Raw genomic sequence first — 26,893 nt, 5'->3', positions numbered from 1 at the left:
AGAGATCAGTGACTTGAACAAGCTCCAACTGTACGTTTTGATAACAATTCGTGATAACTAAAAGTTTTATTAAAAGCATATATTTTGAATTCCTCTTATTTCTTTATAATCACACGTGTAATTGTTTCCGGTGAAAAAATGCACGATTAATATTTTTTTAATTAAATGTTTACCTCTTACAAAAGATTGACTTTGATGACTTACATTACGTAGTAAATTTGTACCCCCTGTGCTTTCTTAGTGTAAACAAAAAAAAAAAAAAAAAAAAAAACAAGCTGCTGCTCAAGCACAACAATCGTGTCCCAGTGTAAAAGGCGGCTAAATAGCGCATAAAAGGGTCATAATTACTTTGAAATTTTAGTAACTTATTTCAATAGCGAAGATCCAGCGATTTATATTGGGGTACAGTCGCATAACAAGTTGCTTGCTTACAGCTTATAGACGTTTAAGAAAAAAAGCCGAACTTATTAAAATGCTATTTAAGCATTGAGATATCAAAATCAATCCCAGCATGCATATCAACGTTGATAGTTACTCAAAAGAATTTGCAATTGTAGCAATAATCAATGATTAAAGGTTCAGTAAAATTTTCGTTTTACTTGGATATGACTTCAGAAATATACATTATAGGTACCGTCATTCAACTGATGACGAATTCGTAGCAGAGGAGTTAAACCCTTACAAATATACAACTTGTTTAATCACGTGACTGCAGCCTTCATTAAAGAGACTTAATCTATCAATTTTCTGTTGCACACTTCGGGTTGTTAAAACCGTATTGAAATGCAAAATATCCCACATATTTGACGTTTTCACAACTACTGTACCGTGGATGGGTTCTTTAACAAAACAAAGATTTTTAATCGCGTTTGATTTACTTTTTGGAACTTGATCTTGCTAAAGTTAAAAAAAAAAAATCTTTTATTATTTAAAAAACACGTTTATAATTTTTTAACCAAAAAAACACGTAATTTAAAGATAAAATTTGCTGAAATTTTGAATAAAGTGAACTTACGTCTGCTGTATGAATAACTTTTATTTTTCCTAAAATTCTCGAAAGGATCGTTCATATCCGACCCAATACCCTAAAAAATTTATAACAGTAAAGAAGCCACTCTTTTTCTAAGCACTATTACAACACTTATTCGCTAACATTCTAGAACTTTTGAGTTGTTGCAGAAGTTTTCGCCCTTTGACATTTTATGAATGCTCGTTGATAAATTTCAAACAAAAACAACTTTGCCATAATAGTCCTGTCTCCCCCCCCTCCCCTCACTCTTCAACGTCGATGATGATCTGCTGCCGGCAACTTTTCGATTCCACGACAGTATAAGCGCACTTTTTGAAGGGTTAACGATTCGAAGAAAATACGCGAAGCACTGCAAGAATTTTCTTACTCAATGAATGCCGACTTTAACCGTCATGGAATCGAAAAGTTTCCGGAAAAGTGGCAGGAAGTCTTCGACGTTGAAGTGAACTATTACGATTAAATGTTTCATGTTGTTTTTCTTTGAAATTTATCAATAAGCCTTTATTAGAAGTCAAACGGCACGAACTTTTGCACTGTCCCAATAGTTAAAAACCTAAATTGAATTTATTATTAATTATCAATTAACCACGAAGTAAACTGCAGAACACAAATCAGTCTATTTTTATTATTGTAAGCAGGTTTGTGACTAATATTTTCCAACAAGATGGTGTGAACCGTGCACCAGATATGGCTCTTTTCATTTATTTTAGTAACAATTTAGAATTCAATCATTTTTTATGTAGATATTGATTTTCTTTAACATTTTAACAATATATCACATGAATTTTAAAGCATAAAACACACTTAGGAAATTATTTAGGTAATTGAAAAAATAATGGTAAATCACAGTTATATACCTTGAATTTATCCTGTCTATCCCTGATTTCACCTCCTTTAATAGGATTAACAATTCCAGTTTCCTTTTTTCCTAAGCCTTGGCCTCCCCAACCTAAAAAGGATCGTTTCGAATAAAAATACAAATAAGCAGTCAACAGAAAAAATTCTTCTTTGGTGATTTTTATAAAACTTATGAAGAAAAACTACGTACCCATTTTCATTAACATCTGATGACCAACATTTGAGTCATCGATTCTCGACTCCATAGGCCTTGTAGTGAATCCACTAAAAAGTAATTGTGCTGAAGTATATTTCGCTTTTTTTTTTTTTTTTTTTAAAAAAAATACAAATCTAGAATAAAATATCAACTGATTGTTTTAGAAATAGGAAAAGAATAAAAAAAAAGTTAAGTGGAGTAAAAAAAATATTCTGCGTCAAACTTGAACGAGCAAAAATTACTTTCTTTGATTTAACTATTATGAGCAAACAACATCCATTTTGTTAATTAAATCTTTTTGTTTATAAAATATTTTGAAAATCTTCGGCACAAATGATATAGCATGATAAAACACTAAAATGGTATTTAAAAGATATGAGCGATTTATAAAACCGATCTTCGTTACAATAAGCTTGAAGTATATATATGAAATCTGTTTAAAGAATTTTCAAAAACTTTTACAATCACTCACACAAAACTCTCAGGTGGTGTAGGACTTCTTTTAACTGGGCTCCTGCGAGGTGGTGATCGTGATTTCGATCGGGAGTAAGACCGACTTCGAGATCTGAAATTAAAATTAAAAAGATAACGACCTTAAACAATTTGAAATTTTATAGCTTAAAATTTGAAAAAATTAAAGAAGCAAAATTGTTTTTGTACTTGGCAACTATTTAAAACATGAATACCTTCGTACTGGACTCCTGGAACGACTTCTTGAAGCACTTCGTCGACTGAAGGATAAATCAAAGAAACTTAGAATTTCAAAAAGTGAAAACGCAAACACGCAGTGAATACACAACAATAAACAAACAGAAGTCATACTTATTCTGAGACCGTTCGTTTGGACTTGCTGACCTAATAGAATATTAATTTAGGGAATAGAGATTTTTTTAATTATTTTACAAGATAAGAAATGTCATATTTAAAATACATTTAAAGATTAACAAACAACTCAAACAGAAAAAACTGAACTTATTATTGATTTTCTTATGAAGAGACAAAGCTATACCTTTGCCTCTCTCTACTCCGACTACGAGAACGTTTTGGACTAGGAGTTCTGCTTTTTCGCCTCTCTTTCACCAGGGGACTTCCAGTAGATTCAGGTGATGGAGATCGACTGGAAGGTGGCGATAGAGAGCGTTCGATTGTTGAAAGATTGCGTTCTTTATCTTTTATATACTTAAGCTTGGCTTTATAAAATTCAAAAAGCCCATTCTTCTCCCATCCTTGACTATTACAAAACATAAACAATTAGCATCGTTGAAAATACTCGCAACAAACATAATAGCAATTGTTAGGAGTACTCTTAATGAAACAAAGCAATTAAAACTATAAAGATATTTTCAGCAGACAAACCTGTCTCTAGGTCTTTCATGAGAAGGTGGACTGTAAAATGCTTCAATTGCTGCCAGCAATCTCTCACTTGGAGGTTGTGGTATAGGCAATCGAAGATCTTTTGGGTCTATTGGATTATATTCACAATCCCATATCTGACAACAAAAGTGAAAATAGTAAAAAAAAAGTTCAGAGACACAAAAAAAAAAAAAAAGTGCAAAGATACATTAACAAATTACACTCTTTTAGTGAGCGAATATTAATCCCTTAACGCAGATACTCAAATTAACTCGAGCAAGGTAACCTGCAGAAATGAGCACACTCGAGTTAATTCGAATGTCAAAACTTTTTGCATAACTAATAATTACAATCTCAAGCAAAAGGAATATGTAAATACTTCACTTTTTCTAGGGTAACTCAAGGACTTTATAAATACAAATAAATCGAAGAAAGGTGATAAGGTGGCTACCCAAAGAGGAAAAGTTATGCTTTTAAAATGAGATTTTTGCCTTGAAAACAAATCTGGAACTTCAATCAAAACTAGTGGAAAGTCTAAAAGTTCAGGAAAAAGAAAAAAAAAAAAGAGAGAGTCAGTATATGTACAAATTGTGTCAAGTAGGGTTGTGTGCTGCACACTGCTTTAAAAAATATCATATTAAAGAAAAATTTTAATTTTATTTTACTTTCAATCTTTATATATAAAATATACCTAAACTATATAAAAATAGTAATATAATAAATTAAAACCTTTATTTTTATAGTTATTATTCTTTAAGTCTGTTTTTATTGTAAATATTACGTAAAAATATAGTTTACTAAATAAAACATTCAGCAAAAAAAAGGAAAAAGTTTTCTTTGAAAAAAGTTGATTCTTAAAGGGTTAAAGATGGGTGATATAGAGCATATTTATTGTCTATAAGGGTCACTGACTCTAAAAATTCTTTCGGAAATATTTATCACAACTAACTAAAAAAAAATTCCCCTAAGAAGTTTTCTAATGCTCACAACTATATATACATATGACTAACTTTCATAGCTCAAAGTATAATGAAATACGTTAGTTAACTTAAATTACATGCATCAGATTAAAGATCAGGTAAAATTACATTAGATAAGTAAAAAATCAGCGATCAGGCAGCTTGTTTGTTTAGAAAATATCTAAGTAGTTACAAATTATTACTTGTTAATAATATTAGTTTTCCAATACTTTTTCTTAGCCTTTTTAGGTGAGAAAAATGCTGCAATATGATCAGCAATATTCTTGCATGTGAAAAAAAAATGTTGAAGTACAAAAAGCCTTTTGAATAAAACTTTGTTGAGTTCACAGAATTTAAAAGTTACGACACCAAGTTATAAAAAAAGAAAGTTATCTTCACTATTATTGAGTTTTGAACTTAGAAGTTTTGAACGAATCAACTGACTTTTACCCACTGAAATTACATCCCCTGTAGTCAATACTTGAGGAGCTTGAGAACATTGTAATAAAATAGTGGAGTATGCTAGTCAGAATTCATCTTTTTAAGATTATTAATAGCAGTCATGGTTTTACTTCTCTTATAAATATAGTAATTGTATAATTATATTTGTTGGGGAAAAAGATCACAAAAAGTGAAATTTAAGAACTTATTAAGCTTTCATACCAGCCTTATAAAAAGTTTAATAAAGCTTTAAGAGAAAAAAAAAATTTACAAAAAACCAAAAAGTGTGGCTGCTTTGTTTTTCTCCAGTTTTCATTAATCAAACTGTAAATCCACTACAAAATTATAATATTAAAATTTATTAGACTGAAAACTTATTTATGGCACTTCTACTTTCACTAATATTTGGTACACAGGCTATTGGGGAATGTAGGAAGTAAATTCATTATCATATTTTAACTTCTAACAAAAAAAAACTTTCCACATTAAACTATGTCATTACACTACAAAAAAAAAATTGTACCTTTATAAGTGGTACCATAAGTCCAGCTGGGAGATCATAATAGGGTGCCATTGGTATAGTTGGATCATGCAAAACCTCTTGTTCTGGTGGATGATGAGCTCTGCCATGCTCATAGTCAAATGTCATAGGAGTTGGTACTTGACCGGGTGGAGCCCGTTGATGACTGTAATCAAATGTTTGGATTTCAGGGTTTTGGAATTGGGGTGGGATATCAAAAGGGGGGAATGCAGGTGGTGGTTGATCAAAATTTCCTATTAGAAAAAAAAAATTAATTTAGACCAACAAAACAAAAGATAAAAAATAATATAAAAAGACTCAAGCCTATACCTGGCTCAGGTAATGGAAATCTGGGAGGTGGTGGAAACGGTGCTGGAGGGCGAACTGAAGGTGTATAATTTGAACCATAAAAATGATACGGATCTTGCTGTGCAACTGGTGGTGGTGGTGGTTGATGCCATTGGTTAAACTGATATTATAAAAATAGATACTTTAAATTTAGCAGTATGAAATTTAAGACAGAATTTAAAATACATACCTTTTATAAGCTTACCTGCTGAAACTGTTGAAAGTGTCCAGGAATAGGGGGAGGAGGATAGTCCTGTGCTTGAGGATGGTCATACATGTTGTAGCCTACATTAAGGTTTGAAATTTATGTTTATAAAATAAAAACTAGGAAAATAACTACCTGCATTAGAAAACTTTATACTCTTATTTATATTTTAAATCATAAAATTCATATACACTTCATATATATTTCATGTATATAAGAACTACTAGAAATTATTAACTTTGAAAAATTAATAATTTCTAGTAGTTCTTACATACATTCACAATTTTTTTGAAATTATAAATGTCTAGAGCATATGTCATATAATGTTTGGAAAATGAAAATGATCTTCTGAAAATAAGTGATGTATTTCCAGATGGGGTGAACTGCTAGTGTCCGCTTCTGCACATGACAATTCTCATATTCTGCCATTCTGTCTCTTGTACATCTTAACTACATTAAAAATTTTCTCATCAGAAAAAAAAGTTTTTAGATCACTCAATGGTGAAGTTGTTCCTCAGCCTGTATGAAAAGCTCTTGCACTTATGTATGTGTTCCTGCTTCAGCTTTTCAAGTTGCTTGTAGTTGTAGCAATTCCAACATGCTGATTGATGCTGCAGGGCATTTTTTCTTGCCTAAAGGATGATTTTCAACAACTGAATTTGGAAAACTTACCACACTGCTCCACATTAACTTTAACAAATATGAATAAGCATTTATGCATTTTCTAGTTTAGACAAGAGTTTTTATTTGCCAACATTTCTGTGTGTAATAATGAAATTGCTGCATTCAGAATACAAAAAGGTTATGAAATGCAACTGCACTAGAGGATATATGTTTGTACATATGTTAGTAGAAATCCAGAGTGTTTTTCTCTTGGTGAACCCTTAGCTCTCTGATTGAAATAGAGCTATTTGAGTTGAAAAAAAAAAAGAAAAACATGCATTAAAGCTGGTTATAGGTTGAATCATGTGATCAAACATTTAAAAAGAACCAAAAAGTACAATAAGAAAACTGATTCTCGGGGGCCAAAGAATTCTCTGACTGTAAAACAAGAACTTGAGCAATTATTTATGGATGATGAAAATTTGTTAAATGACTTCAAACAGATTCCATCAATTTTACATTTGATGACAATGTTTACTTTAAGTACAAATAGATAGTAAAAGATAAATATGGTAAAAATTTTGTCATCCAGCAGGCTATTAGCACTTGATCATCTTTAAATGCTAATTTGTAACAGAAGATGCTCTGTAAAAACAACTTATCAATGCAAAGGCTTAATAATCATTTTACATTCTGGACAAATCTAGCAAGCTGCCATTATGCTAAATTAACAATGAAATTTAAAGTGAACAGCATGAAGCAACCAAATTGCACATTGAGAAATAATAGGTCATTGTCAAACAAAATTTGCACAAAAATAGCGGAAAAATTAGAGATCATAGCAACTATCTAAGGAAATTCCCATGCTAAAAAAAATAACATCCAGATGTTACTTTTAGAAGCTGATGAGCACCATCTTAAATCTTAAAATCAGTTGTTTTTTTCTGCATAAATAAAGCCTTTCTAATGATAATTTGTTTCTATGGGTAGGATGAAAATTGAAAAGAATGGATAGTATGGGTAGATAAGTAATGAAATTAATGAATAAAAGTAAAGGATAAAAGTTGCAGCTTAAAACAAATTAGGCATCATTCTTTACTTAGAGATTGAACATTGAAAAAAAAAAAAGAGCATGTGTTTAGTAGTTTCTGTGTAAAGAAAACATGTATTTCTAGCAAAGTCTGTTTCAAAATTTCTCCTCTCTTCATATATTTCATAACTATTCCTAAAAATTTACAAAAGAAAAATATATTTTTTACATACAGCTTTGAACCCAAAACAAAAGATAAATAATGATAAATAAAGACTAAATAATGATTTTATTTGAAAAGACTTACTTTGGTTCACTGGTTCTTCTATGGGCTTTTTCTCTTCCTCTCTCTGCCTTTGTTCTTGCTGCTCTCTTCTTTTTTTATCTTTTTCAGCCCTCATAAATTCCCTTTCTTTTTCAATCACATCTAATTGGGTGTCATACAACTTATCACTCATACTTAATTTCTAAAGTTTTCATAAAGTAAGAAACAAGCAACATTATTTAGCAGAATAATCCTTAATATAAAAAAAAAAAAAAGAAAGAAAATTATTGTTAAGTTTTAAAACTTATTGCTGATGGGCACTACCAACATTAGGTTTTAAAACTTAACAACATTCAAAAGTAATATTTAAAAACAAACAAGTTTTAAAAATTGATCAGCAAAAGTTACCTCCAAGATATCTGGACTGAAGAATCTTTGCGTTTCCCATATCTTGACAACCTTAGCAAGTTTTTGTTGATTATCTGTAGCCTCTCCATTATGAACGACAGCTACAATTGGTAAAATGTAGTTTTGTAAGCCCTCTTGTAACTGAGGGACATCTTTTTTCCTGCTGTGATGCAAAAGATCATTAGTGAGGTATACAATATGCAACTTTTGTTGGAAAGGCAGAGATTCTTCAAGCATTCTAGAAAAAATATCTTTTTTAGAAATACAAATTAACAAAAGAAACTAAAAAGATTTGTAAGAAATAAAACCGCATCATAATTAGAAAAACAGCTTGGGATAATAACAACAAAATAGATTGCTCTTGAAATAAGAAAATATGCTTTGTCATAGATTTTGTTCGTAACCTTAATTAAAAAAGGTAAAGTACCTGTGTAGCAAGAATCTTGCAGTCGCTGTGAACTGTTCAGGGTTCTTGCAATTATCCACAATCCATGTTTTACCATTCTATCAAGTTATTTATTAGCTCAGAACAAAAAATTGTATAAGAATATAGTAATAAATACTTAAAAGTAACTCAGATGAATTTTATACCTGAATATTATCTTTTGTGCAAGCTAAGATTAACTTTTGCAATAAGACTCTGAATTCCTCTAAATCAAACTCCTTTCTAGGTGAAGGAGCCATTATCTAAAAAAGAAAAATCTTATCCATCTATCGCTCTCATACATAAAAAATGATGTTGTAAAAGAAAGAAATACTCTGCACATGAAACAGTCTTTTGAAATAATAAAGATTTTAGATTAAGATTTATAAAAACGTAAATATGGCCATGTTTTTTTTCTTGTTAAAGTTATACAAACATTTATATGAAAAAATTGTGAAAAACGTTTTACTTTTACTTACATAAATTAACTTGTAAAATAAGGTAAACAAAAAAAATGGCCTCAAGACAAAACCCCTGTCAAAAATCCTAAAGACAATAACCTGTAAGACAAAAAACCTCAAAAACAAACTAAAAACTAATAAACCATTAAAGTGAGTATTTAAGGTTGTTCGCTATAGACTTATGATCACCATAAAAATGTAAAAAATCAGAAAGACAAAATTGAACAAATCAATGACATTGTAATTTTTGAATAATATCTGGAATAGTAACAAACTAAGACAATGGCAGACAAAGCTCTATAATCACAGCATTTGTCATAGAATTGTTCCAAAGACATTTGGTACAACTGACAACTTTTATTATCGTACCACTTGTCTTACAAGAAATGGGTAGTTGATCCAAATAATAATAATGTCATCAGGTTTATCTCTTGTAGATGTTTGAAAAGGTACCAACCTACTGATCTTTGTGGGAAAACAAGTGAACAGTATAAGTTATCATGTTTGTTAAGCTGGCAGCTGAGGCTAGTATATTGAAGTAATAGACATCAATCTTATTGCCAGTTTTAAACAGTGAGCATGATTAAAAAGACTAATTTTCTCTGATTTAACAAACTCTGAAACAGTAATATCTTAGTGTAAAAGTTTGATTAATAGGTAGAAGTCAAGGTCTTGTAATACTGGGTTATTTTTCTGAGACAATTTGACTAAAATGTTTAACAAAAGGTTCATTGTTGTTAACAAATTGTTAATTGTTGACTAAATTTAAGGCAGAAATTTAAGTTTATCGAGTATATTGCACATCCTTTTTAAACCTGTCAAGAATACAGAGATGTATTTTTTAAGCAATTTGGCATATATGAAAAAAGTACTTTTTCATATGGGCACAAAAGCAATTTTGGATGGCATCATCTTTGTAGGGATGATAATATTTCGACCATATGTGTTATTGGTGAATGTATTTCATTGAAATGAAACAAAATATAAAAATAACAAAAAAACACCATATTTGTAAGAGTTATAATTTTCTTGATAAAAATCTAAAGCAGGTTTTTTTTTTGTATAAAAGCAAATAGACATGCTTAAAGGAGCAAAAAGAACTATCCTCTTGCAAAACTGATTAAAACTTTTGTTTGTTAAAAAGTGTTTCATATTTCCCATAAAAAATTTTAAAGTTATTAATTGTAAAGATGGATATGTATTTTAATATTCAAAAAAAGAGCTTTAGAAAGTTGTTTTATTAAAACAGCTCTACAAAATTTATTATTTAAAGAGCTCAACAACAAAACCACCAATAAGTAAATTTTTTTCTTAGTAAATTTTCTTAGAAGTTATAGACTAAAATCTGCTATTTAAATCTAATTGTTTCAAAAAGTTCAAGGAAAATTTTAATCAGTATAAAATCCCCTTATCAGTGGTACACTTTAATGATGGAAACTGCTTCGATCTTTTGCGAAAGATTATCTTGCTAAGTATGGAAAAATTAAAATTTTCTGAAAGTTCTCATGTGCTCAAAATATAAAGATTTGGCAGGGATTGGTCATTAAATATGTTAAAACTTTATTAAATACTTAATAAAATTTATTAAAATTCATTAAATTTATTAAAATTATCAACTTATGTAATGTATTGATTATTATATGGCTTTCTTCCTAATTTACCCATGATACTTAGTTTCCTTTATAAATATATTTGGCTTACTTCCTAATTAACCCATGATACTTAGTTTCCTTTATAAATATATTTGGCTTACTTCCTTAATATATATGGCTTAATTATTTCCATCATTAAATGCTACAATACTAAGTTCATACTTAATTCAAGGACTCTTCTGTCAATAAATAATGGTTTTCGAGTGGATGCAGGTGCCATCCACTTGAAACAAAGGTGGTCTGTTGCATGGAGTAATGCTATCAATCACTGGTAAAACAGAAAATGATGTGACACTTTCTATACAGAGTTCTTGCACATCCTTGCAAATTAACCAATATACAGCAGAGTTCACTCATATATTTAATGAGCTCAAAGGGACTGTTCTAAGAAACAAAACTGATGATTCAGTTGGTTACTTCATATTTTAGGATTATTCAATTTATAGCATAAGTACCTGAAATTTACAGCAATTTATTCTTTGCTGTAAAGATCAACATTGATTAAAAGTGTTGTAAAAAAACCTATTTTTGCATCCTTTTTTTCTTCCTATTTTTGTACTAAAAGCTGTAACTTTCTACTCTTAGCTAGAAAACTGTTAATGCAATAAGAATGCAATCAAATAATTTTTTATAACAAGATTTTACTCATATAAATACATCATCAATTCTAAGTAGTAAATGAAGAAAACAGTTTTAACTTTTTTCGGAAATTTAGTACAAGAGAACTTTAGAGAGACATTTTCTGCCAATGAAAAGTCTTTTAACCATGTGCTTATCATATGACCTACTATAATGATTGCCATCACAAACTTTTTTAATTTGCCAAAGATAAAAATGAAAAAAAAAAAAACTTTTAGAAGGACATTCTTAAAATTCTGAGAAAACATGTCTATTGCAAATAAATTATTTTCAATTCACAATAGACATTTCTAAAAAGCTTTTTTTCTCTTGTGAGCTTTTGCCTTAAGGATAAATTTATGACTTAATACCTCAGGAGGCTGCATGGTAAACTGTGGAGGAAGTGGAGGTAGCTGTTGTTGGAAAACAGGAGGAGGAGGCGGTTGCTCTTGTTGTTGATTCAAACGCTTTTGTGCTTCACACTGTGTGGCTATTGAAATTAAGACATTTTTATAGAACTTTTGATTTAAAATAAGATTAATACAATATTTTCAAGACTAAAAGGCAGAATTTAAATATTTTTATAAAACTACAAGTAAAATTTAGTGACTCTTGTAAATAGAATTTATATTTAGGAATGAATTTCAAAAGGGTTCTGACAAGGCTGCTACAGCAAAAATCAAAAACAAACTCCAGGACATTTTCTATCTAATTTAAGAACTTTCCATGGACTTTACTTGAATGACAATCAATAGAAAAAATAAAAATAATTTTATATCAGATTAATTTATTTGAATTACCAGATTATTTAAATTGAAGAATCAGATTAATTTGGTTGAATTGCCAAACCAAAAGTTCCTAAACTGATAATCAACTATTTGAAAAATATTATCATTCAAATTTAGGACATTTGAAGTAAGAGAATTGGAGTAAAAGTTTTCAAAGTAGAGGAGCCTCAACAAGAGAACTCTATTTAAAAAACTCCACAACCTTTCCAGAATTTCCTGTCAAACTTTTCAAAATATCATAAAATAAGAAGACTTATCCAGACTTTTCAGGGCCTGTGGCAACCTTGTCAACCTTGTATGAAAAGTTTTGATATCAATAACAGGTAAATCAAGGTTAGACAGCCACGCTGCAGGTTAAAACTATGTCTGATCTTAGTAGTATGATGATAACTTTTAAATTTCTGAAATTAAATTTTTACACAGTTTTTTTATAGTTAAAAACTTAAATCAACGTTACAAGTTAAGACTTTAAATTGCTTGCTAAGTATAACTTAAAGAGTAAAAATATAATATCAAATAAACTATAATTGCATATTTCATACAAAGGATATTTCCAAACTACTCTATCTTCAACTTATACACAATAATAACTCAAGAAATGTAGTTTGAAAACTAACTTTCCAAGCCAACTTTCCAGCAATAGTAACTGTGATAATCTCCTCCAAATAAGAAGGCAAATTTTGGATTGTCTTTTTGTTTACTCTTGGTAAGCTCTTCAAATTTAGGACCATTGCGAGCAACAAAGTTTGCAAGTTTGTCAATGATGTTTCTTTGCTCTTCATCTGTAAAATCAAAATAACTGATTACTAATAGAAATCTCTTTTTTTTTTTCCTTAACAAATGAAAAATGTTTACGCCTATTTATTTACTACTTTAATTTACATTAAAATCTAGAATAAAAAAACAAAACACAAAACAAAAATGAATTAAAAGTAGCATGAGGACCTAATCTAATTACCAAACCATGTAATTCAAAACAATATAACCTTGCTATTAAAATTAATTAACCCCAAATAATGTAATATAATTAAAACTAAGTAATCCCAAATAATATAATCATACCATCAGGAATTTTCATTGCAGACATCATAAGTTTTTATACTAGATTGCTGAGTGTTGAGTTAAAATAAAGTTTTTTTTTTATATCTAAAATAATTGCGCATCAGAAATAGTTTTTAAACGAATTTTCCCTGTGTAAATGACAAAACAAAACTGTTATTTCAACAACAAAGCAATGTTAGGAAATTTGCAAACATCCCAAAGATTGCACAAAAAAAAACACTTTAATTAAAATACTTTAACGTATATTTCTTTAAAGACTGAGTGTAAATAAACAAAATAATACTCGTGAAAATTAGATTTCATAATATTCTTCTACTTCAGTAAATAATTATATGAAAGAAGCATTTTTAAGAGATAGTAGCTTTATTACTAAAGTATTTTTAAGAGTTAAACAATTCTGGTATTAGAAAAAGCCACATACAAAAAAAAAAAAAAAAAAAGAGAAAACCATACCCAGCATTCAGAAAATCTTTGATAAAAAAAAAATCAGTCTCTTTATACAAAAGTTAAAAAAATAGACAAAAATCATTCTGTTAAAAATCAAATTTAAACAATATATAAAACAAAAATAGAATAAAAAATACTTGAAAACAAATCGATTAGAATATTTTAAAAAATACTCTTTAAGCCTTCATAAAAAATATTAGGAGTTGCGTAAACGGACAGAAACACATTCTTTATAAAAGGAGAAACTTCTTTATAAAAAAAAAAGACAAAGTAACTTGTTTTTGATTGGTATTGTAAAACGTGAGATAAAGTGGAACTCTTGTTACAAAAATATTAGATAAAAAGTATTGAGTGTGCATAAAAGTTATTTAATGACATAAGAAAATAATTATAAGAATTTCTCAGTAAGTTACAATCAAAAAAGTTAGAAAAATAATAAGTTAACAGAATACAATACAATAATTTGTAAATACTAAATTAATACTTTTTTTTGACACGTTCATTTTGAATATATTGTGATAAACTGATGCCAATCTCCATAAATGATGGCCGATCATCAGGACTAACAAAATACAAATAAAAAATTAAAGTGAGACCGAGTGTAGCCCTCCCTATGTCTATTTTTATTAAGTCTTACCAGCCAATTACAAGTTTTGAAAGTTTGAAAATTTAAAACTTAAGCTGAAAAATTAAAATCTCAAATCTGAAAAATGCTATGAAATAATTTTCAGAAGTTTACAAAAAATTGAACTAAGAAAATACCCTGAAATAAGTTAATTTTGGTTTTTTATGAAAATCATATATTCTTGAAAACATTTTGATCAGAAGAAACTTATCTCAAAATTATTTTGTTGTAATTTGACATATGAAGGGACATGCCGATCCAATAATTATGTGTGGTTGTGGTGTTGGGGTGTTTTTATGTGCCAAATTACCCTAAGCGTGCCATATAAAGCACACTTATGGCAACTATTAAAAACTAATTTATTTATTTTAACGGCTTTAACTTGTATGAAAAGAGTAAAAAATTTATTAGTAACATGTTGATTTAAAAGTAACAAATGTAAACGATATTGATCTTCAAAATATAATTTATAATACGCAATCAGTATCATTTGTGATCACCTTCAGATCACAGATAATTATTTGTTTTGCTTACACTAAAAAAAATGCAGAGCAGAATGCAAAATACATTCTTATCTCACTTTTTGTAAAGAAAGATATAATTCAAATTTGAAAAAATATTTCTCTATTTGTTAGTTTTTCACTTGCTTATTAGTTAACAACATTAGCTTAACAACATTTTTCTACTGTTTTGTTTTGTTTTGATATGTAGTTGACATCCAAGATAAATCCTAGATAAAAATGCTTGCATCAAAGAATAGTAGCAGTTGTTTAAACTTATTTAATTTTTATATAACTAAACCCAAAACTAGTCTCATGAGACTAAATTGTAAATACTATCCTGAATTTCTCAATTCGGTCAATTTTGTTTTTGGCTGCACAATTGTTAGGCCTGTAGTAGAGTCAGCCATAGTTTAAGGTAACATTTTCGTGGGAGTTACTTTAGAACAAGAAAAGAATAACATTTAAAAATTGCTTCAGAGGATTATAATGTAAACATGAAGATCAATGCATAAAAAAAGTTAAAACTAATTAAAAGCTAAATTCTTGACTATTTTATTACAAATGTAAAAGAATTTTTCAGTTATTGAATGCATTTCTCTCCCATCAATCAGCTTTGAAAGCAAGTTTTTGATTGAGCAAGTTTTTTGAGTTTAGAATTCATAGCAGCAAATAAAATGAATGAACCCTTTGAAATATGTCTAGAAACTAAACATCAAGGTTTCTAATTATTTGTGAAATTCAAGTAAAATTCAACTAAAACAAAACTAATTGATTGGTTTGTTTAATATGCGTTTTAAAATTATAGTAAATAGAAAAAGATTTTTTATTAGAAAAAGATTTTTCATACTTGTACTCCCAACATTTTTTCATTAGAGTATAAACTGCTTCTGGACAATTATCAGGCTTTTCAAGGCGATATCCACTTTCTAGTCTCTCTACAATAACTGGTCCTCTCATGCCCTAAATGTATTAAGAAAACAAGTAGAAATATTTGAATATCATGTTATTTTGCAAAAGAGATATTAAGATACACATGAGTTAAAGCTAGATCTGCACTTCTAATTTGATTTATGAAAATCAACAACAACAAAAAATTAATTAAAAAACTTATTACTATCAAATTTCTAACTCTGTTTTATATAATAAAAAAAATTAAAAAAAAAACTTAAGAAAACATGGAGTTAGATTTTTAGAATTGATTTTAAAGTTTTTCAACTATTTAAATTTTTTATCTCAAAAAATGAATCAGTTAACAGTTTCATAACTTAGATTTAAGAGTATATTTGGTAACATTAGCATTTTTTGTCATCTTTTGTCTTCAATAGCAGCTGTAAAAATAGTTTTAGTGATTGCAAAAATACGTTTTTGAGAGAGAAAAAATGGACCCAGAAAACATGACAATACAAATACAAATAAACATGTTATTAGGAAAATTTCAAGTTTTTATTAACTATTTTTAAATTCAGAAACAGTTGCTAAAATTAATTCCTCACTTAAAAACAGACTAATTAAAACTTCTTACCAAGGGGTTTAACTTCTTACCAAGGGACTTAACATTAAAAATGTAAAGATGAAAAATTCAGCACAGATAATTTTGGTGTTGTTAATTTTCATAAAAAATTCAGCACAGATAATTTCGGTGTAATTATCAGCGCTGAATTTTTCAATGATTCTTTGACTTAACATTTTCAATGTTAAAGTTTTGTTAACATTTTTAATTTTTATTTGTATGAATAATAACATCTCACCTGGTAAGGTTTACCTCCATAAGAAACTGATTCCCACATTGTTATTCCATAACTCCAAACATCTCCTTTACTTGAAAACTTATGATAATAAATGCATTCTGGAGCATACCATTTCAAAGGCCACTTACCAGCTCTTTCAGCCTGAAATAAAATGCATGGATTTGAGTATAAAAACCAAACTATGTTAAAAAATATATACTTTTTGACAATCCCCATTCCACACAAAAGTATCTCTCATAATATAACAAAATTGCACTCATAAAGATATTAACACAAAACTAAACAGCAATATTGTCATGCAATAAATCATAATAATTGATACCCTATAATATTCATTTCCAGCACCCATTGCTCTAGACATTCCGAAATCTGATATTTTGACGAAGTTTTCGGAAACAACCAACACATTTCTAGCAGCTAAATCACGATGAACAAAGTGTTGGTTCTCAAGATAATTCATGCCTTCATCCACCTGGTATAATGAGCAATTTTAGTATCTTTAGTGTCTTTGGAAAAGTTTCATAATAATGAAGTAATAACTTTTACAACTCCTAAGATTTTATGGTAATTATAAAAGAATAGTTTTTTAAAATATAGTTTTTAAGAACTTTATACCCTTTTTATCAGAATTAGCAAACAAAAAAAAAATCACCTGCAACATAAGAACAAGAATGTTAAGAACAGACATATCTTTGTGCTTTTTTAAATATTTATGTAATGGACCTTGTGGAGCCAACTCCATAACAATCATAAATCCAGGAAACTGGGTGACTCCAATTAGTCTAACAATATTAGGATGATCAAGCTTGGCCATAATATCTGCTTCTTTAACAATATCAGACTAAAAATCATGTTTAAAAAAAGTTAGGTTATCTTAGCATTTAATGAAACAAACTTTTTTTTTTTAATTTATTATCTTATTTCTTATAAAATATATCATTATGCTTTTTTAGCTTTATTTTTACTTTTTTGTTTTTTCTATTATATTATATTTTTCTAATATAATATATTACTATAAATATAATATAGTTTAATATAATTTAACGCAACATTTTGTAATATAGTATAATATAATATATAATTTGATAAATATAGTATAATACAGGGTGCGGCAGCGATTCGCGAACTAATTTTTGGCTAGGTTTTGTGATGGAAAAAAAATACTTCCGCAATTTGGTTTTGTTGGTTAATGTTCAATGACCATCTTAGATTTTGATAAAATTGTGAATAAAAAACATTTTAGTTAAAAGTTTTACAATGGAAACCAAAAGAACCGAAGCTTTAAATTTGATTCACGCGGGTTTACCTGCACGAGAAGTGATTAGTGTTTCTGGAGTGTCTAAAACTACAGTTTACAAAGTGAAAAAACGTGACAGTGCTGAGAGAGCCAAAATGCCATCTTCAGTGAACAAAAAAGTTTATAGAAAGATTACAGAAAAGCTTAAAAAGCATGTTGAAAAGAATTCTATTGTATCCATTAGAAAGACAGCAAAATTGTTCAATATTGATGAGAGGACAGTCAGAAGAACTCTAAAAACACTTGGAAAACCCAGTGTGACCCGACCTTCATGTCAACTTTTGACAGAAAGACTAAAATCTTTACAATTGGAGCGATCAAAGAAACTTCTGAATCAGCTAAAAAGCCATGCTTTGTCAGCAGTTAACGTTTTCTCAAATAAAAAACTTTTTAGTGTTGACTGTGTGATAGATAGGTGTAATGACAGATTCATTGTGCAGATGAGTGACAAAGCACCACCTGTGTGTCACACCAAGCACCCTCAGTCCATCATGATGATAGGAATTATTGCTCCTAACGGAGAGAAATGTCCACCAATCTCCATCAAAGAGAAAGAAAAAGTTACTTCTGATGTGTATATTAGCTTACTAAAACGCTATGTGGTGTCATGGCTGAAGAAGACATTCCCAGAAAACAATTACATCTTTTAACAGGGCAATACACCTTGTCATGGATCCGGAAAAGCTCAACAATATCTTCAGGACAATATGGCTAATTTCTGGCTCAAACACTTTTGGCCACCATCCAGCCCTGACCTGAATCCCCATGACTACAGTATGTGGAGCATACTTGAGAGTAAGGCTTGCAAAAAGGCCCACTCAAGTGTCACCTGCCAGTCCTTCTGCCCTAGGCTTGAGGCAGTGGTCAAAAAAAAAGGAAGCCTAATTGAATGTTAAGGTGGGAAAAGTATTTATCTTCAACTTTTCTTCTATTAATACTCCATGAATACAATTTTTTAGTGCTTTAAAAACTCATTTTAAAAAATGTTCTAAAAAGTTCGCAAAACGCTGCCGCACCCTGTATAATAGAAATAATACAAATATTTCAGTTTTCTCTTAACTAAAAATTGGTAAATTTATTACTAATGGTAAATTCTTTTTTTTTGTTTTTTTTTGTTTTCAAACTTTACTTAAAAGCTCCAAAACAGAAAAAAATATTTTTATCATGTTCTTTTCTTCAAACTGGGAATTTTCTCTTCATGCTTTCTGACAGGGAATATATTCCATTCTTACCTTTTGGACAGAGATCTTATTCTTATATACTGACTGGAAATAACATATTTTTACCTTCTGACCAGGAATATCTTCTTCTTTAAGTGTTTTTACAGCTACAGCTATGGTTTTGTTCTTTAATGTGTAAACTCCTTTTCGAACTGAACCAAAATTTCCATGACCTAAGAAAGATATAAAAATAAAGAAATAAGAAATTTATCAAATTTTTGCAACAACAAGAAGTTCAAATTAAATTGAAAATTAAAAATTTAATTGCTATACAAAAATTTAGAATTATGATACACGCCCTTTTTTAAACAGTGTTCTGTAATAACAAAAACAGATTTTTTTAAAAAAAGGTTCTTCTAGATAAGGGCACAAAGTTGACTGCTAATTGCATTTAATACAAACTTAGCAGTAATTATAAGGGATAAAAGAAGAAGACTTGACATAAATACTCATTTATTTACAGGGTTAGAAGCAACTGCTCAACAGCAATTCTCATTAATTCTAAAAAACACCTTTTCAAAAAATGTAAAAAATTCCATACTAGGTTATAACATATGTACTACTTAAAATTATTTTAGATGAGTCAAAATGCAAGAACCAAACAATTCAAGTTTAAACTTAATTTGAAGTCAGACTGTCAAATTTGACTTTGAATTTGTGTAACTAAATGAGCAAAAAAGAGATTAATTTTTGAGTGAGTCAATTTCAAAATGTGCAAAATGTCATTTACCTGACGAAATTTGTAGAAATCATAGCTGAAGAGCATTTTTTATGTGAGAAACTGGGTCATATAATAAACTTGTATATTATACTGTTAAACTTTTTGATGGTATGTGCCGAGTGGTGTGGAATATCATAAAATAACACTTCATCTACTTAAGGAAATGGTTTCCTATTTTTATGAAAAAAGCTGCTTAATGTTTTATCATTCATATTTAAGTCTCAGTGTTTTCCATAGATTAATATTTTTGTCTAACTGTGTCCTTATGGAACATTTCTAAAATGAAAGCAAAAATTTTCTTGAATTCAATTAAATATTTGTAAAAACAGTTATTTTATATTACTTATTAAAACCAGAGATATTATTTTACTTCATGTCAAAGAAGTGAAACCAAAAGCATTCTCTTTTAGTTTTGATTTTAAGTTTAAAATATTTAATGAAAAAGTACAATGATATATATATATATATATTTATTTTTTTTTGATAATCCTTGGTATTTAAGTTGACTGGATGTTCAAGTCCTCTGAAATAGTAAGTCAACTTTCTTGTATAAGTCAACTTTGTGTATATGTCCAGATTACTTTTTTCACCAATTCTTAAATGGCTCAAAGTCTTGATTTACACTTTCCTAAACAAGATATACAGTCTTTTCAGACAAATTTAAAAAAATTTAAAAGTATTGGATTTTTTTTAATGCAGTTGAGAATACAGTTCCTGACATTAGGATTTTGCATTATTACAAAACATAAAATGTTCTTTGCCTTAATTATGTTAATTAAAACAAGTTTGAACAAGCAAGTAAAACAAAATGAATTTTTTTATTTAGTTGCATTCATTTAGAATGTAACAGATAGTTCATAACTTTTAAAATAAATTCTTTTCCTCTTACTAATTTAATAAAATTTCATATGCATTTTTATTATCTATAATTGCTCTTCAAGTCAAGGTGTATTTAATAATAATAATAATAATAATAATAACAACAACAACAACAACAACAACAACAACAACAACAACAACAACAACAACAACAACAACAACAACAACAACAACAACAACAACTATTATTATTGTACACAGGCACAAAATTTGTTTTATAATTCTAATTTACATATTTACTATCCACCAATTACTTTTAATGAGGTGTATTCTAATTGTTGACCTTTGAATTAAATAGATTTCAGTTTCAATGTTCTTAATAGATATGCAACAACTAGTTGTTTTTACATAATAGATATTCTACATATTCATACAGTTTACCAAAGTAAAAGAAAGTTACCTAACTCATGTTCTAATTGAAGCCGCTTTGGATCAAGTTCGATTTCTCTCTCTTGAGTTTGGAATGGATTATTAAATCCTTCCATTCCAACTATACGTACAGCATCATAAATCTTTTCATATTTCCAGGCTTCTTTTACATCTTAAAGAGATATTTTGCTTAGATAACATACAGAGGGACACATTAAAAATTATGTTCAGAGAATATTATTTGTTATGATCAAGAATGGATTTTTTATAACCACCTTTTTAAAAGCATGTTATTGATATTTTCTGTCTAACTGAACATTTTTTAGCCTAAATAATTGTTACTGAATTTCTTCAACGTATGCAATTTGATTACTGAATCACTTCTTAAAAGTATAGAAATCAAAAAGATTTTTAGTTTTCAATGTAGTTATTATGACAAAACACAAGTACGCAACTATAAAAAGAAAAATTGCTTTTTTCTATTGTTAAATGATACAGATAAAAGCATACCTGGAGGTTTTGCTGTCAATGCAGCTGGTCTAGATGGTACTGGTGGTTTTTCTTTAAGAGTAAATACAATAATTCAGATTCCATATAGTGAAAATGAAAAGAGAAACAAGCATAAAAGGAAAAAGATTTTTACTTATTATCATTCTTTTTTTTTTTTTTTTTTCTTTTTTTTTTAATACTTTTTCATATTTCATGTTTATATCATATCAAAAACAACAAAATCATCAGATGTTAGTAATAACAAATAACATTTTTTCTTCATGTTTCTTACCAACTCGTGACAACCTCCTGTACTTTTTTAATTCATCCTCATATAATTGTAATGTTTTTCTAAGTTCTGCTTGAATTTCTGGATGCAATAAAATATTTTTATAAAGCTCAGTGCTTGGTCGGAATTCAAACCATGTAAGTTCACAAGCTTTTTTCAAAGTACAAAACAACCCTTCACTTTTTTGAGAATAAAAGTTCACAACTGCCATAAGATTGTCAAAACACCTTCCAGACTTTATAGATAATTGACCATGATTGTTGCATTCAAATAGATAATGATATACCTTCCCTTGATAACATAAACCAAGTACATAGCTTCCACGAGGTGACCCTCTTTCTCTAATTAAGAACATCCCATTTTCACATCCAAGACTTTCCAGACGACGATCAGCTTCATTACGAGGAATAACGCCATGGAACCATGGCTGTTGTCTATGTAAAATATTTCCAACTACATATTCAATTTTGACTTTGAATTTTCTAACAGCTTCTTCATTCTAAAGAAAATCATCAAAAAGATTTTGAGGAAAAGCTGAACATTTAAATACAAATAATAAGAGAGGAGCTATGTATAAATTTGATAGATGTACTTTATTAGTATTCTGGTTTTTATGTAAGTGATTATCAAGATATTTATTTCTCATTTAACAGTATTAATATTAGCATATTAGACTTTCAAATATCATATCTTTTTTTTATATGTTAAGTGCAGATTGTTTTTCAATCAAATGTTGGACATTTCTAGGGTTATATTCAGCTTTTTTTTATCTGAATAGTCCCAATCATGTTCAATAATGTTCAAATCTGGACTTTGAGGAGGCCAGTTCATTTCTTTGAGAACTCCCTTCTCATACATGTCCTGTAAATATTTTTCAGCCACTTGGAAACAATGCTTAGGATCATTGTCTTGTTGTAGAATGAAATTATTACCAATTAGTTTAATTCCAGATAGTATTGCATGATTTCTTAAAATTTTCACATAGTGTTCTCCTGTCAATTTCCCATCAATTCTGATTAAATCACCTACTTCAGATGAAGAAATACAACCCCAAACTAGAACAGAACCTTCCCCATGCTTAATTGGGTTGGAGACCCTATCACCTTTTCATTAGACATCCATTTATCCAGGTAACTTCTGAAAGTCTGGGGAAAAGTTTGAGATAGTAAGAAAATTAACTGAATATATTCTTCCAGCTACTAAAATGTTATAGATATCAAGTACACCAGATATAAGATGTTTGTTTGTTTGTATATGTATGTTTACAAGTAACTATTTTTTTCACTATTTAAAATATATGATAATTGCTAATCAATTTTAACAAAAAAACTTTTTACATACTACAACACCTTCAGCACGCAATACAGTTCTTGTTGCTTCATCTAAATCATCATGGCTAATATCTTTGTATGCAGTTGCTTTTACTCCAGCAGGGCGTTCACAAGCAATTGTTAATTTTGTCATTAAACCACCTAATGAAGTCTAAAATATAAACAAAACAATTGTATTCAATTAAGTTTGTTTTATGTAAAAAAGAACTTTTTTTAAAAAATTGAGGAGAAAAAAAAAAAATGCAGAAAGAACTTTTGGTAAATGATTACTTTATGGTGATTAACAAGTTCTACAGGTCCAGGAAATTGAGGTCCATCTGCTATTCCAACCATTCCACTAGGTTGCTTTTGAATCGCATAATGAACAACCTGTTAATAGTAACACTAGATATAAAGTTGTTTCTTCATAATCTAGTCTACTTAAGAAAAAAGAAATATTTTATGCAACTCAATGTTACATTTGGGTTACATAAAATATTTCTTAAAACATAATTTAGTCAAAATCAATCAAAACCACTGAAAAATACTTTTTTATCTTTGCAGACCGATAACACATAACTTCCTATTTCAGAAGCACTTTCACGTAGTAGATATGTCCCATCAGCCATCGATGTGCTTGTTTCAAGACATTTTTCTGCTATATCTCTTGTTATTCTGCCATGAAACCAACGCAAAAGTGATGGATCGGCCATTTTTAATATTAAGTTAAGACCATCATGCAAAACTTTTAAATCAAAAAACAGAAAAAAAAAGTTGTAGAAAGATGTATTATCAGAAAAAAAGATTTGATAGTAATAAAATATTACAGCTGCAGCATATAGCTAAATTAGATATAATTAGCTAATATCATATAAATTGTTATCAGGCAGATCATTACTGCTAAATCATCTATTGTCAAAACTGTTGAAAACTGCTTACAGACTATTAACAAATACAATAAACTACTATAATTTTTTAACTGCTCAAGCTTAAATCATAACCTATAAAATAATGTTAACTTTGCAACTTAAGTGTGGAAAAAGGAGCCATACTTAAAGATATTTGCCATCAGAACATTTCAAAAAGGTTATTTTTCAAACAGAAGAATTAAGTGTTTGAGTGAATAAAAAAGAAACAACAGAGGACCATTACTTTACTAGTAATGCAAATAGAATTGCAAAGCATGAGAATGCTTTACATATTAATAATTAAAGCTCAGGAAGTAAAAACATTCAATATTCAACTTCTTTTTGAGAGATTTTGAAAGTTACTTGAAAGAAACATTAGATTAATACAAATAAATAAAAAATATTTACACAGCAAATCATTAAATAGTATTAACATTAATACTAATATTATCTACACAAAAGTTAAAAACATTTTTATGCTCAAATGTCCAAGTATAAATAGTGAAATAGAATACATCACATAAATATAAAAACAAGCTAAAAATAACAGAGTGCTTCATAAGCCATTGCATCAGAAAAACTGTATAAACAGATACTCTTTGAACTTTACTTACAAATATCTTTGAGCTATATTTAAAGAATACCTTTGAATGATATCATTTGAACTTTTTTAAAGTTTAAAGAATATTGATTTAAAAGGTTTTTTGATTTAATTTGTTTTGATTTGTTTGAAAGCTTTGAACTTTGTAAATTTAAACCTTTCAATGTTTCAAAAAAATTAAATATAAAAAGAAATGTTTTAATAGAAAAAAAAAAAATAACTAAAATTAGTTATGCATGTTGTTGGAATAAAAAATTGAATAAAAAAACTCTTATAAATTAAAAGTTACAAAAAAGTAATAAAGTTATAAATAAAAAAAAAAGGTATAAGAAAATAGTAAAATGCCTTTAAATAATTCATATAAAAATATTTTAAAAAATTAAAAATAAATGAAGTACCACAAAATGGAAAATTAAAATATTTAAACTTTAAAGTCTTTTTTTAAAACTTAAAATGGAAATTTCAAGTTTAAAATCTAATTTTTTAAACACCGTTTTCTCTAATGTTTTATGTCCATAGATGCTCAAGTTCTTCTTCCGCATTTATAACATACCTCACCCAACCACTTAAGTCAACAGGCTGTCCTGTACCACCATACTCTATAGGTAGAATATCAGCACTAAAAAAGTTACAGAAACTGACCAAATCTGAGCCATGTAACTTGACACGGTCTTTCACTTTTTTCTTCATGAAGTAAGATATGATGGGGAATATAATATTAAAAATAGCAGGTTGTTCAATGACATGTATCCCCTTAATGCGAATGGGATATGTATTAAAAACAAATCCTCCGTAACGCCTAAAAACAGTTGGTTGAATTGCTACTGCTTGAGTTAATCCAAAGTTACGAAAATCAATTATTATTACTACACCATTTATTTGGGTTTCTTCTTCCTGTATTAAAATTTCCATTGCAATCAGGTTGGCTCTTAAATTATTTATAATAGTACGCTCACTTGGGTTCCAGTTGCCAGGGCGAATGGCCAATATTCGACAACCCTTTATGTAAAGAAAATTCAAACTTTGAAAATGATAAGTATTACTCAAACTAATATTAAAAATTTACACAAAAAATAAAAGTAGAGAAGAAAAGAATCATTTTAACATGATTATTAATATCATATATAGGTTAAAAGAGTTATAAGACTTACATTTGAATCACGGTTAGGAAAAGTGACATTCCATCCTGACTCAAAAGTTAACTTTTCTGCAGACGGATTAAAGTTATCAAATATATCTGGATTGTCTCTTTTAGTCTCATGATATCTAACCATTAGATCATAAGCTTTAGCAACATGAAACTTTCTTGCACGCAGAAATATTATGAGACCTTTATCTGTTCTATCAAATGGCAAGTCAGGCCGCTGTAATGATTTCTCTCGCAACTTGCTAATTTTTTTAAGTCGATTATCAGGTTTCTCATTTAATTCCTTAAATGCTTTTGCTGCTAAAGTAGGATTTAATACTGCTAAACTCATACTTTAAGTTCCTGTTGAACTTTCATAAATATTGAGCAGGACTTGCTATTTTTAAAATGAAAAACCATTACCACAAACCATGCTTGAAATAATCAAAATAAGATTTTTTCCACCTATGACTGTTTTTATGCTAAAATGATTATTTAAAAAAAGATCATTTTTTGAAAACATTTCAAAGATATTTTTAACAATACAAAATTTTAAAAACACCCCTTTGTCTGCATAAAGGTTCAATTTTAAAAGGTACTTCTCATCTTCTAAGGTAGATGCTTCACAATTTTTAATTACATACAATATTTTTCTCAACCAAAATTTTGAGAAGATTTTGAAAGCTTTTGAAAAGATTGTTTAGCTTAACATAAAACAAACACAATTTTCTTTAAAAAAAAATCATTCCTAAAAAGAAGTCGTAGTTACAAGGTACTTTTTTTTAAAGTTTTCTTAGCACACGTTTTCTACTTTATTAAAAGTTTATAATACAGTGATTTTTTAACTGTTTAGAAATATATACGCATATGTAAGTTTACCTTTCTATAAAAATTTTGTCTATTTTTACAACATATAGAGATGTTTTTTCACATCAAACAAAACAAAGAAAAGAAAAAAAAACAAAAAAAAAACAGCATAGAAGAAGTTGTTTTTATTTATCGATGTTTAATAAAGTTTTTAAAAAAATTAAGGGAAGCACTAAATGCAAATAAAACTGAATTTCAGAAAAAATAGGAAAAAAGTAAAGCACAATTGAGCTTAACAAAATTTCAAATTTTGAACAGCAACATAGAGAATAA

At 28.5% G+C, this 26,893-nt stretch overlaps 3 protein-coding genes across 3 annotated transcripts; all 3 read right to left on the bottom strand.

Moving 5' to 3' along the window:
- Positions 1 to 577: 577 nt before the first annotated feature.
- Positions 578 to 13,310, bottom strand: LOC145192234 (calcium homeostasis endoplasmic reticulum protein-like). Its single transcript, XM_090086566.1, has 19 exons — positions 13,222 to 13,310; positions 12,777 to 12,941; positions 11,743 to 11,861; positions 8,808 to 8,903; positions 8,644 to 8,720; positions 8,217 to 8,454; positions 7,851 to 8,010; positions 5,911 to 5,990; positions 5,688 to 5,826; positions 5,361 to 5,611; positions 3,441 to 3,574; positions 3,094 to 3,315; positions 2,907 to 2,939; positions 2,771 to 2,815; positions 2,557 to 2,649; positions 2,079 to 2,152; positions 1,888 to 1,979; positions 1,016 to 1,085; positions 578 to 897 (listed from the first exon to the last, which is right to left on the bottom strand). The coding sequence occupies exons 1-19, from the start codon at positions 13,247 to 13,249 to the stop codon at positions 875 to 877; spliced, it is 2,139 nt and encodes a 712-aa protein (XP_089942692.1). The 5' UTR covers positions 13,250 to 13,310; the 3' UTR covers positions 578 to 874.
- A 668-nt stretch (positions 13,311 to 13,978) lies between these two features.
- On the bottom strand, positions 13,979 to 24,504 carry LOC145192601 (tyrosine-protein kinase SYK-like). Its single transcript, XM_090086556.1, has 12 exons — positions 23,667 to 24,504; positions 23,410 to 23,508; positions 23,150 to 23,290; positions 21,812 to 22,307; positions 21,541 to 21,591; positions 21,062 to 21,202; positions 19,128 to 19,234; positions 17,197 to 17,385; positions 16,867 to 17,016; positions 16,545 to 16,685; positions 15,644 to 15,756; positions 13,979 to 14,230 (listed from the first exon to the last, which is right to left on the bottom strand). The coding sequence occupies exons 1-12, from the start codon at positions 23,829 to 23,831 to the stop codon at positions 14,146 to 14,148; spliced, it is 1,878 nt and encodes a 625-aa protein (XP_089942682.1). The 5' UTR covers positions 23,832 to 24,504; the 3' UTR covers positions 13,979 to 14,145.
- A 363-nt stretch (positions 24,505 to 24,867) lies between these two features.
- Positions 24,868 to 26,764, bottom strand: LOC145192130 (alpha-tocopherol transfer protein-like). Its single transcript, XM_080069305.2, has 2 exons — positions 25,779 to 26,764; positions 24,868 to 25,626 (listed from the first exon to the last, which is right to left on the bottom strand). The coding sequence occupies exons 1-2, from the start codon at positions 26,103 to 26,105 to the stop codon at positions 25,135 to 25,137; spliced, it is 819 nt and encodes a 272-aa protein (XP_079925431.2). The 5' UTR covers positions 26,106 to 26,764; the 3' UTR covers positions 24,868 to 25,134.
- Between the last annotated feature and the right edge of the window lie 129 nt (positions 26,765 to 26,893).

The sequence above is a fragment of the Hydra viridissima genome, unplaced genomic scaffold (assembly GCF_058129835.1).
Source record: "Hydra viridissima isolate aposymbiotic clone 2 unplaced genomic scaffold, HvirCarnegie_v1 scaffold_1, whole genome shotgun sequence".
NCBI classification, from domain to species: Eukaryota; Metazoa; Cnidaria; class Hydrozoa; order Anthoathecata; family Hydridae; genus Hydra; species Hydra viridissima.
The sequence above is the reverse complement of the archived record's forward strand: the minus strand, read 5'-3'. Positions and strand labels throughout refer to the sequence as shown.

Bases quoted from the DNA above. Each gene is read 5' to 3' on its own strand.
- LOC145192234 (XM_090086566.1), bottom strand. From the start codon at position 13,249: ATGATGTCTGCAATGAAAATTCCTGATG. The intron at 8,904-11,742 runs GTATTAAGTCAT...TTTCTTTTTTAG, and splicing joins TTACCATGCAGCCTCCTGAG to ATAATGGCTCCTTCACCTAG. The intron at 898-1,015 runs GTAAGTTCACTT...TTTTAACTTTAG, and splicing joins AAGTTATTCATACAGCAGAC to CAAGATCAAGTTCCAAAAAG.
- LOC145192601 (XM_090086556.1), bottom strand. From the start codon at position 23,831: ATGGCCGATCCATCACTTTTGCGTTGGTTTCATGGCAGAATAACAAGA. The intron at 22,308-23,149 runs GTATGTAAAAAG...GATTTTCTTTAG, and splicing joins TGCGTGCTGAAGGTGTTGTA to AATGAAGAAGCTGTTAGAAA. The intron at 21,203-21,540 runs GTATGCTTTTAT...TATCTCTTTAAG, and splicing joins ATTGACAGCAAAACCTCCAG to ATGTAAAAGAAGCCTGGAAA.
- LOC145192130 (XM_080069305.2), bottom strand. From the start codon at position 26,105: ATGAGTTTAGCAGTATTAAATCCTACTTTAGCAGCAAAAGCATTTAAG. The intron at 25,627-25,778 runs GTAAGTCTTATA...CTTTACATAAAG, and splicing joins TTCCTAACCGTGATTCAAAT to GGTTGTCGAATATTGGCCAT.